This window comes from Gossypium hirsutum, chromosome A09, assembly GCF_007990345.1.
Source record: "Gossypium hirsutum isolate 1008001.06 chromosome A09, Gossypium_hirsutum_v2.1, whole genome shotgun sequence".
Lineage (NCBI taxonomy): Eukaryota > Viridiplantae > Streptophyta > Magnoliopsida > Malvales > Malvaceae > Gossypium > Gossypium hirsutum.
In genome coordinates this window covers 45,325,199-45,337,380 of record NC_053432.1, presented here as the reverse complement: position 1 = coordinate 45,337,380, position 12,182 = coordinate 45,325,199, and the positions used below count along the sequence as shown (strand labels likewise).

The window sequence follows — 12,182 nt, the reverse complement described above, 5'->3', positions numbered from 1 at the left end:
TGGAATGTAAGAAATAACAAAGTATTGCATAAGCGCTTCACTCTACCTCATGTTACTTTCAATTATACACAAGCTTTGCACAATGAATCTTGCATTGACAACCTGTTCATGATTGATCTTGTCACAACAGCTTTGCATTGTGCGTTGGGCTCCTCCTTACACGGGTCGAGTGGAAGTGAACATATGCACAGGTTGAGTATGTGGGCATATAGGGCTTGAGGCCATTTCATGGGATGCAAACGAACTGGTTTTGGGTGAGACGACAACTAAGGCAATCGGTTACTTTGATTTGTCTTGGACAAAGGCCTAGACAGTGATTTTGGGCCTCACTGTAGCTAGTGACATGGGATTTAGGGACATTGTAATATAGTGTAATTCTTATGTTGTAATCTTTAAATTTAACCATGCAAGGCCTGATTTAGTTTTGTTGAACCAATTTGCTTTGGAGAATCATTCTATCTTTTTAGATCTTAAACATTTAAACTTTATTTTTACTTATAAATCAACAAATAGAGTTGTCGGCTTGCTATGTTGCATGAGCCTAGATGATGCTAATGAGATTTGGTTTGGTGTGGCTTACCCCCCAAAAAACTTTGTGACTTTATAATGGTGAATATTATTTGATTGAGTTGAATGTAATCACCCTTTTGGGCCTTTGTTTTTAGAAGATAAAATGTTAACTCTCTTATCTCTCTCTCAACGCAAGAACGTTGACTGCTTGATTCAATTCATGTTCAAACAACGGATAAAATAATAATGATAGTGTAATCAAAGTTTTTTGATTGGCATATTTGAATATTACATGGTTATTGATTGCATCTCGTTACACCAACAAATAAGATGAAGGTTATATAACAAAGTAGCACCACAATCCTATGAAAAGAAACATAGAAAGATGGAGTGGGGAACGGGATCTTGGGGGTGAAATGCTCGTCCGGGGGTTTTCAAAGGTTTTTAGGATAAATGAACTAGAAAAGATGAAAGATGAGGTCTAAAAGACATTTTGGTAAAACTAAAAAAATTTATGGGTTGAACGGCGGCTGCGGAGGGCTGTTGGTAACTGGAAATAAAAAATGGAATGAAAATGAAATTTGTTGGATGAGTGATAGAGAAATAGAAAGAATGACGTCTTAAATAGATTAGTTATAATTATTTTTACGTCTTAAATAGATTAGTTATAATTATTTTTAACATTATTAAAATTTAATACATCATTAAACTATTAATTACTAAATCTTAAATTGATAATTTTTTATATTCTTTTTTAATCAATTTTTTATATTCTTTAATTATTTCGTAAGATATTAAAAATATAAATAAAATATTATTTTTTAATTTTAGTGTATTACTTATCTATTTTGTCATATTATTTTACCAATCAAATAATGTAATAACATTACATGTCCATTCCATTCAACCCTTGTTATACTTATTTTATTCTATTACTTTTTTTATCGCATGTATTAACATTAAATTATAATTTTATTTCATTCCAACGAACTAAACATACTGTAAATATTCTTAATGTTTTTCGATGCTTTTACTTGAGGTAGGGAAAACAAAAAGAAGCATAAAATAATCTTAAATTGAAATACACTCATTTTCATGGGTTTAAAAAAAATGTTTTTGTTTAGTGTATGTAACATTAAATTTTAATATTTATATATTTGTTGTTTTGTAATTTTTAATATAAAAAATATCTTTGAAATATATAAAACAGAAATTAAGAAAAAAATGTTCACAGAAACATACTCGTTTTTTAATAGGCGAATGTACTTAAGAGTTTTTCTGTTATAGAGATCTAACTAAATTATTTTATTATTATTAAATAGATTAATTTATTTTTTTAATATTAAAATAAATTAAATAATATTAAATTTAAATAAAAATTTACTGTTAGTTAATATTTTTAAAGTTCTTAATATCTTGTTTAACATAATATTTTTAATAATTTATACATCAACAGATGAGTAGAGAAAAGGTTGTATAAAATAATGAAGAACGGTCCTTTCCTTTTTCATTTCTTTTCTTGTTTTTAAAATCAGAATGCAAAACTTGGTTAAGTACTTATTTTTAAGCTTTATTAATTATTTTGAAGAAGCTTTTTGTATTCAACTTCATTCTGCCAAAAAACCTATAACATAGATATTGTAGATATGTTGCCTTCAAATTATGACAGTTGTCTGTTTTACTTCCCCTTTCTTTTTCTTTTAATGGTCACCTTAAATTATGGTTAAATTTGATCTGGGTCAGGTTACGTTTGTCTAAAAAATAAGAGAATTTAAGTAAAAAAATAGTTTCAAAAAATAAACTTGAATAAAAAAATGAGACCCATTTTCTAAACGAGTCAAGCCTTGATTAAAGTTTTTTTTTGTTTTTGTCTAAGACTGGCTTGAACCGAATTTGAAAAAAAACCTGTTGCTTTTTGCTATTATTTTTGCTACTGTTTTGATGTCGTTTAACTATTATATTGTCACTATTTTGTTGTTATTATTTGTATATTGTATAACTCTTATTTTATTGTTAATTTTGCTACTATTTTAAAGGTATTTGATTGCTAAGTTGCACCTATCTTAGTATTATTTAAATATAAATAATTTTTTAATTTATTTTTAATTAATTGGGAAATATTTATTTTAATGTTTTTAGTGTATTTGATGTATTCTATTTTTTAAATTTGTTTGTATATAAAAATAATATAAAAAAATTAATATGGGCGGATTGGGTCGGGCTCGAGTTTTAACTTTTTTATTTGAGTTGAGCTTAAGTAAAATTTTAAATCTATTTTTCAGGTTAAGCTCAAACCTAGAAAACGAGCCTAAAATTTTACTGAAACTCAGCCCAAGTCATGATAATTTCTAATTATGACCTATGGGAGAGAAGATAGGAGACAGGGAATTGAAAGGAGAAGAGAAGAATAAAGTTTTGAAAGAAAGATTTTTTTTATTTATATATTATTTTTAAAGGTTAATATACTAAACCCTTAAATTATTACAGTTAATTTAAACAAGTCATTATATTATTTTTATAATTAAATAAATTCCTAACTTATAAATTTTACTCTGTATTTCTTTTTAGTTTTAGGATCTTAATTTTTTATTGATATAAAAGAAATTCTATAAATTTTTAACATTGACATAAAATTTAAAAAAGTAATTAAATTTTTCAAAAGAGTGATTGTGTTATGTATATAAGCACTTTCAAAAAATTTTAAAATATTATTTTATTTTTATTTAATAAACTATTCTCGTCAAATTCATATTGACATAAAATGTAAATTGGTATAAAAATTCAATACTTTTTTACTTTAATATTAAAATCATGCGCTTTCATGGGTAAAAATTATAGATTTGAGGCTTATTTAACTACAAAAATAGCATAAAGGCCTGTTTAAACAAGATTAATAATTTAAAGGCTTTTTTAGTATATTAGCCTTTTTTATATGTTTAAAGCATTACTCTAAATTTATATTTTATTGTGTATATTTTGACATATAAATATTTTATTTTTTAGAAGTAACTTATTCGTATTTTATTTATTTTACTTTTTTATGTAATTATTTTTCCTATGTTTAATGTATCAATTCATCTAATACTTCATATGGTTTTCTTAATAATATTTTCTAAGAATATATTTCTAAAATTTACATAATATTGATTGATATATTAATAAATTTATTCCTTGATGTTTATACATTCTGTTAATTTTATCTTAATTTTAAAGATATCAACCTAAATTTTTAAATCATGATCAAATTGACTGAATGCCTAAATTTTATGTGCTAAATTTGTTATTACGCCAATCAAAATTATGTATAATTGATATAAAATATTAATCTCGTAATTAATTGTCAATCATTGTGATTTTTAAAATTAATAGGAATTAAATTATTTCAAATTTTTTTGAAAAGGACAATTTACTAAATTTTCAGAAATAGTGTGCCAAAGAAAAGAAAATGATTAATAGAGTAAGAAGCTGTTTTTGGGCTTTGAATGTTTGAAATAAAGTTGGACTCATGTTTTGAAAGCTCTCATTGATTTTAACTTAATGGACTGGAATTGGAGGTTGGATGAATGTATATCCGGACAGGAACAGAGTAGGGATCGACTGGAACATGTCCGCATCACCAGGATTGTGATCCTTGCTCCAAACTTCCACATCTCTGATCCTTTCCTCTCCTCTGACTTCACCATATCCTCCTGCCAATAATATACCCTGCCACGTTGTCCCACCAGCTCAATTTCATCTCTTCAGATCACCGCCCAACACCACAAAACCACCGTTTGAAGATCTTTAAACTTCCTTTACACTACTTCCTCAACCCCCTGTATTTTACACTCTCCCTCTCTTATTTTGAGACCCATCAACCAATAATGATTTTTCTTTATAACCAACTTCTTTTAGGACTCTTGTTTTTAAGGTAATGTTGTGAATCTTGCTATTTGTAGAAATGGGTCGAAGGCTAATCAAACTAGGTAATCTAAGATGAGGGTTCTTGAATGCAGGAATCAGCAAAGTGCACATGTTTGGGGTTGTACAAGGGTTTGACAGTTCAATTTTTCTTTAGGTAAATGCTTTCTCTTTCTTTTTCCCTTCTTTAAGTAAGTCAATGGAATTCGGTACGTTGGTTTTGGGGAAATAAAATCCAAAAATTTATAAATTTTTAGTATAGGGCTTAGATAAAGATGTGGAGATTGAGAGTTTTTTAAACTTATCCCTAGTTGGATTTCTAATGAAGATTTGGAGTTCTTAGCTAATATTTATAACTTGGGGAGTTTTCTTTCTGATTCCTTTTAAGATTTTAGTTTCCATTTAAAATTGCTGCTGATTGTTTACCACTTAGGATTTGCTAATGCTAGTTTGATGCATTGAAAGATTGCTAAACTTAAAAAGTTTTATTAATGAAATCATGACATCTGAACTTGCTTCCGCGTTTTAGGAATCTCACAGTGGAATTTATTTTCAGTGGGTATGCATTGAGGGGAACGGTAGAAATTGTGGTGACAAGCAAACTAGAAATATGCTTGAGGCTTTGATAAGAGAAGGATCATTCAAATGGTTACTTAGCAAGCGAAGCTCCTTTGCAGAGGAAGTTGAGGAGCTGCAGAGGTCTCCATCTGCTGGAAGGAATTGGATACCTGAGCTCTCTCCGGTTGCTAATATTGTTGTGCGCCGCTGCTCAAAGTAGGTTTCTTTTGCTGCTACTTTGCTATTGCTGCCTGCCTGTTATAACCACGAAAATTCATTTTGCAAGTTGCACCTTAAATTGAATGTTGTTTTGTTAAATTATGTTCATAAGCTTCTAATTCAGCCTAGATGCAAATAGGAACAATGTGCATTTCTGTTTGACTGAAATACATTGTCTCCTTGTGGATAACAAAAACAAAATGATGCAGAATCCTGGAAACTTCTTCAAATGAGCTTCTAGAAAGCTTTAATGCCGAGGCATCAGATTCTGTGAAGTCACAGCATGCAAGGAATTTTTTGGAATACTGTTGTTTCAGGGCTCTTGCTCTTTCTACACGAGTAATGGGTCATCTGGCTGATAAAAAGTTTCGACGCCTTACATTTGAAATGATGGTGGCCTGGGAAGCCCCAGCATCTGCCAGTGAATGTCTAGTTAATGTAAGCTTCATATTTTAAGTCTTCTTTATTTTTTTATTTGTTTTGAAAAGGGGTGGGGGGATTGGCATTTTGGATCATCTCGCAAACCTTCCGTCATGTCGTTGGGCACATGTTCGACACTTGGGGACTTTCACCCCACAATAGTGTCCTGCTTCATAGAGGGATCCTTATCTTTGTTGACATGACACAGCACAGATACGTGTGTGGAATATGAGTTGAAATCTACTCTTGAACATATGGACTTGGCTACATCAGACAAGTCTATTCACTTAAAAATGAGACGCTAGAAAAAAAAAGGATAGAGATAATGCAGGAGATTGAGATTGTTAGCCTAAGGGAGTGTTTTTTTACTGGAGGACCTGCATTTGTATGAACCTAATTCCATTAGATCCCAAAAAATCCTAACCATGAAGTAAACATAAAATTATGCCAAAAAGTTATTAATGAACAGAAATTGAGAATAGGTTTTACTTTTTCATTGTCTTTTGAGTAGATACGTGACCTTTATCTTTGGCTATGGGTTGCCACAAACCTAATTATTATTTAACAGTTTCATCTTTCAGCATTTAAAGTTCAAAGTTAGTCTGCATGGAAAAAGCTTATGCTAGTCTTTGGTTTTCCTAGAGCTAATGCTCCAAATTATCTCTTTCCAATTAATCTTAGCTTGGTCCAAATTCAATTTTAGTTAAAACAATGTTACAGTATCTTGTATTAATATATTTTTGTGACATTTTAAAATAACAGATCCCCGTATTATATCCTATTTCAGTCACTTTTTAGATGACTCCATATGTCCAAAAATTTCAGCAAATGATGACTCTGACCTTTACACTATGATTGGATTGAACTAAAACAAGGGAAAGGAAAGGAAAGTAACATCCTATCCCTTGTTTGGATAACTTCTTTTATTTAAGCAAGGGAAAGTAATGGTAGTTGAATATCCCTTACTTTCCCTGAATTACTTAGTTTTTATTTACCCCAATTTGAGGGAAAAGCTAAGGAACCAATTTGAGGGAAAAGCTAAGGAAAGGAAAGTGAGTTTTATTTTAAGATGCAAAATATTATTTTTATCCTATTAATTTTTTATATAAGTTATTTAATAAAAAAATATAATTAGAAAAAAACATTATAATCAATCATTTCCTTTACTTTTCACTGTTTAACCAAGCAAAAGGTTGTAAATATTCCTTTACTTTCCCTTACTAATTTTAGCATTCCAAATAAAATAAACATATATCATTTCCTTTCCTTAACCTTCCTTTATAATTATTTACCCATGCATGCCCATATTGGACTCCCAAATCTGAGTCCATATAACGTAGCTTTTCTGTACACATTTAAACAGTTTTCATGCACTCGGCTAATGGGTTTTCCAGTGCTATTACTAGTCCTACAAACCTAAGATTTGATGCTGAAACTTTTTGTGATAATTTTGTCCTGCTTGCAGTTAGATGATGACCTCTCAGTTGGGGTGGAGGCCTTCTCTCGAATAGCACCAGCAGTTCCAATTATTGCCAATGTGATTATTTGTGAAAACCTTTTCAATGTTCTTACAATCTCAACAGATGGTCGACTTCATTTCTCTGTCTATGACAAGTACCTAAATGGACTAGAAAGGTAAGGGCCTTTACTGTGTGAGTTTCTATATGCTTTTTTGCCCCTCTTTTTTCTGTTTTGTTCTAGTTATGCATTTCTATTGCAAAGTTTTATGGTCCAATGAAAGGTCTTTTCTTAGCTTATATTCCTTGAAGGTTTAAATAACTGAACAACCTAGAGGGAGATACTAGAGGACATATAACCAAACCTAGAGGGACCATATTAAAGGGTTTGTAAAGTCTTGAACTGATTCTTTTAAAAGTATAAACTAGTCTTGAAAGGGCTTTGGCTACCATCTTAGGTAGAACTAAAATAGTTTGTCCAGTAAAAGCTACTGGAACAAGTGCTGAAAGTTTTTGCAAGAAAGGGAGGTGCAGATTTCCACAGAGAGTAGAAAATTATATACAATTTTTAAATTGTTCTAAGGTGCATATCTAATATGACAAACCAAAAAGACTGACTTGATGGGTGTGCAACCAAGTCTAGTTCACACTAGCTTTTGGGGCATGACTTCTGCTGGGAGTTGCAAAGTAGTACCTCTATTAACCTCAACCCAATATGTTTGGTGGGAAAACTTTTTCAATAGGTTTTAGTGCCGAATCATGTAAGTCAGAACTACAGATAGGGAGGGACATTGATTTTTCCTTATCAAAGATGTCTCTGTAAGGTTAGAGGCTGGGAAATGTGAATTATTACTGGTAAAGGAGTAAACTTGTAGTTTAAATTGCATTTTAATTTATTTTTTATTAGAATAGTTTGCTTTAGTGCATGATAGTGAAGCTGGTATGCTGTGTCCTTTCTCTATAAATTGCCTTGTAAATCTCTTTCTTTTGGCTTTTTACTGAATGGATCTGATGGATAATCTGCTAGCTTGCCTGGTTAATCTCTTTCTTATGGCTTTTTACTGAATGGATCTGATGGATAATCTACTGGCTTAGTCTTGACTTTTTGGTTATACTTCACCTCAACATAATAGAAACTCGTATATCTACTTTGAAGGGTTCTATGATACATGATAATACTTGTTATGCTGTTATGTGATATTATATTAATTGAAAACTATCTTTAAATTTAAGGTTGTGCAAAATCATTAGCATTCTCCTTTGCATGTAATCCTGATATAAAAAATTTGAAACAAATAGGTCTATGAATAACTTGGGCTCTATACTATTCTAAGATTTAACTAAAACCAATTGGCTATATGATATGCTAGGTTCTTCTCAGAAGCATAGTATAATCTATTGACCATCTTTTTTATTCAGTTGCTCACTACACCTTGTTTCAGTTTTTAGTTTTGTCTGTAGAAGTTGTAGTATGTCAGAGGCTTAGTAATTTGTGGTAACATATCTATTTAGTAGGTTTACGCATCTAAAAATTGTATTCTGAAATATATTCTATAGAGTGATAAAAAGGATGAAGAGCCAATCAGAATCATCTCTTCTGTCTGCTGTTCGACAATCAAGAGGAGAAAAGATACTCGAGGTGGATGGGACAGTCACTACTCAACCAGTTCTTGAACATGTTGGAGTATCAACATGGCCAGGTAAGTTGATTGGATGGCAAACATTGTAATTAATAGAATATGTTCCTTGATGATAGGCATTTCTGCAACAATACCTTTTCCTCTCCCTTTTTCCTTTGATTCTCTTGCTTTATTTTTGGCAAATAGCCTGCTCTGAGGTTGTTCTTTTATTTTTGCAGGTCGGTTAATACTGACAGATCATGCATTGTACTTTGAAGCCCTTAAAGTTGTATCTTATGATAAACCTAAAAGATATGATTTGTCAAATGATCTAAAGCAAATCGTTAAACCTGAGTTGACTGGACCATGGGGTACTCGACTTTTTGACAAGGCAGTCTTGTACAAATCAATTTCCATGTAAGGCATGGTGCAGATTTATTTTGTTTTATTTTATTTTCTTGAAATTTATTTTTTGCTTTGGTTTTAAGGTGTTAAATCAATCTTGAAATTTATTTCTTACTTTGGTTTTAACATGATGCTTCTCTGAGAATATATAATTTATCTATTGACTGTTTACCATCTTTCCCTTTTAGATCAGAACCAGTTGTTATAGAGTTTCCTGAGCTTAAAGGGCACACTCGGCGTGATTACTGGCTAGCAATAATCCGGGAAATTTTATATGTTCATAAATTTATAAATAAGTACCGTGTAACAGGAGTTGAAAAGGATGATGCACTTTCAAAAGCTATTCTTGGAATTTTACGTGTGCAAGCCATTCAAGAAATTAGTTCTTCAAACCCTGTTCAGTTTGAGTCTCTTCTCATGTTTAATCTTTGTGACCAATTACCTGGGGGATATTTTATACTGGAGACTCTTGCAAAAATGTCAAAGTCTAGGGAGCTAGATCGAGGTAACAATCTTGTGGCTGGAGGTGGCATGTACTCAATCTCAGCCTTGGCAATGGTTTCAAACTTGGGTTTTGGGTTTGGTTCATGTTCAAGTTCAAGTAATCCAAGTGAGGCTGGACTTCTTGTTGGTGAAGTAGTTGTGGGTGAGATGAGTTTATTGGAGAAAGCAGTTAAGGAATCCAGAGACGACTATAAAAGGGTGGTGCTAGCACAAGAAACAGTCGCTGGGGTTAAAGTAGATGGTATCGACACAAATTTAGCTGTTATGAAGGTATTTGCTTTATAATGTACAACATGTCAAACCTTGTTCCTTTTCATTATTCAACTGAAATTAAGTTTGTTAAAATTAGTGAGTTTGAATAACTGTCCGCGTTTGAATTTTGAGTACCGAGTAAAATGTAGTTGGTTGACATTGTAAATGCTTCATGCACACTTCTCTATCTTTTCATGCTGCCATTAAATTATAATTCGGTGTTAGTTAGCAGAAGAACTAATTTGGACTGCAGTTTTGGTAGTATCATGAACTCATATTATATGGGTCTGCCTTTCTCATCTTCTTTCTAATTTGGTTCCAACTTTAATGACTTGTACGTTGGTCTCATTATCTTTTTTAAAATTTTGTACTTGCAGGAGTTACTTCTTCCAGTATTGGAAGTTGGGAAGGGCCTTCTTTCTTTGGTGTATTGGGATGATCCTCCAAAGTCATTAATGTTCTGCTTGATTTTCACGTTCATAATTTTCAGGTAATTAAATTGAATAAAAACTTTTTTCTTTATTATTAATTGTTCGGTGAGCACATGGTATCAAAACCACTATATATCTTTGGGGTTTATGTGAGGTATATGTTTAATTTCCAGACATTATATTTGGATGTATTCTGTATTGAGGTCTTAAAATCATCAATGTTTGCCTTTTTTTTTTTTATGCTTAACCATTGACATGAAACCTTGATTCAAGCTGATGTAGTCTAGTGACTAGATTACAAACCTGGATTCAAAATTATGTTAATCCTTTTGTTTCAGATATTGTCAACTCAGATACTTAATGGAAGAAAGGAATACGGAAACTGTCTTGGACGTGAAATATAGTGTTTTGAAGATATTTTTTGGGGTGTTTATGTCCTTGTTGCTTTCCTTACATGTTTTACTACTGTTTCACCTTCTTCTGTAGTGCATGCTTTCTTCTTAATGCTAATGGTTGGTTTTACTTATTTTATTAACGATCCTTTGTTAAGCTGGTGTAGTTCTACTGATGTCTAGAAATCATGTAAATATTTTGATACGATACTTCTTACCTTACATCCTCTGCTTAGTTGAAGAAATATGTTTTAGACATGATTACAATGATCTAAGGGTTTGTGTGAAAGAAGAGTCAACTTTGAAGTAGAAAAAGTTAATCCCTGCTCTACCGCAAAGGAAAGGTTCATGGTCTAGTGCCTTCCTAGGTACCTATTTGAGAATGGAACTGTCAACTGATGGTTTCATTTTCTAATGCACATCTTCTAAATGCCCCCGGTGGCTCGTTTTGAACTTAATATAAACAATCCTGAGTTAAGCTGGAGTAGTTCTACTGATATCTGTGAATGAAGTGTTTGAACGAGTACTATCAACTTAGCTAAGTTGAAAGAAAATGTCTTGCTCATGAATACATGGATTGAATAAAGGGTTTACGTGAAAGTATACTTGACTTAAGAAATGTTAAACTATGCTATATTACAAGGTATAGTATGGTTGATCTAATCGAAAAGATTTCATCATAAAACTTGCATGATCTTAATGGAAGTTCTTTGTTGTCCATTTGCAGGGGATGGGTGGGTTATGCCCTTGCATTGATGGTGTTATTTTTTGCGATCTTTATGGTTCTTACGCAATTTTTCAACCAAGGCAGGCCTGTGGATGAAATCAAGATAATAGCACCTCCACCTATGAATACAATGGAGCAGCTTTTGGCTGTTCAGAATGCAGTATCTCAATTTGAACAACTTATCCAAGACGGAAACATCATTCTTCTCAAGTTCCGTGCCTTGTTGCTGTCCGTTTTCCCGCAGGTTGTTCTCCCTACTTGTCACCGTAGAATACGTAAGACTGATTTTATTATAGTCTGCTTGACTTTGTAGCTACGATGTTTAATCTACCAGGCAAGCGAGAAAGTTGCGGCCAGTCTTCTGTTGACAGCTTTGATGGTGGCATTATTGCCTGGTAAGTACATGTTTCTCCTGATCTTTTTGGAGATATTTACGAGGTATTCCCCGGCGAGGAAAGCAAGCACAGAAAGATGGATGAGGAGATTGAGAGAGTGGTGGTTCAGCATCCCAGCAGCTCCAGTGGTACTTGAAAGAGAAAAGGAAGATAAGAAGAAAAAGTGATTGTATGTTCAAATTTGTTTTTTCTTTGAACTGTACATAATTTTTGTATATGTAAAGTAATGATTTTTATATTACATTACAGAACTCTTGAAAACTAGATGTCAGAAATTGAAAAATAGTAAAATACAATAACAGAACAATAAGATAAATAAATGACACTTGTTTGTGCCGAATATTGATGATGTTGCCTTTGTTGTTTTGATATGATGGTAAAGGTTTTCTTCTG

At 31.9% G+C, this 12,182-nt stretch overlaps 1 protein-coding gene across 2 annotated transcripts; it reads left to right on the top strand.

The window, feature by feature from the left end:
- Positions 1 to 4,037: 4,037 nt before the first annotated feature.
- LOC107888765 (uncharacterized) lies at positions 4,038 to 12,129 on the top strand. Of its 2 annotated transcripts, none has more exons than XM_016812965.2 (11): positions 4,038 to 4,420; positions 4,506 to 4,567; positions 4,967 to 5,184; positions 5,397 to 5,625; positions 7,073 to 7,242; positions 8,622 to 8,764; positions 8,923 to 9,100; positions 9,277 to 9,862; positions 10,222 to 10,334; positions 11,395 to 11,638; positions 11,729 to 12,129. In XM_016812965.2, the coding sequence occupies exons 3-11, from the start codon at positions 5,021 to 5,023 to the stop codon at positions 11,954 to 11,956; spliced, it is 2,055 nt and encodes a 684-aa protein (XP_016668454.1). In that variant the 5' UTR covers positions 4,038 to 4,420; positions 4,506 to 4,567; positions 4,967 to 5,020; the 3' UTR covers positions 11,957 to 12,129. The 2 variants fall into 2 exon arrangements, with proteins under 2 accessions (XP_016668454.1, XP_016668453.1); XM_016812964.2 differs by having other exon boundaries at positions 4,043 to 4,420; positions 4,940 to 5,184.
- Positions 12,130 to 12,182: the final 53 nt, after the last annotated feature.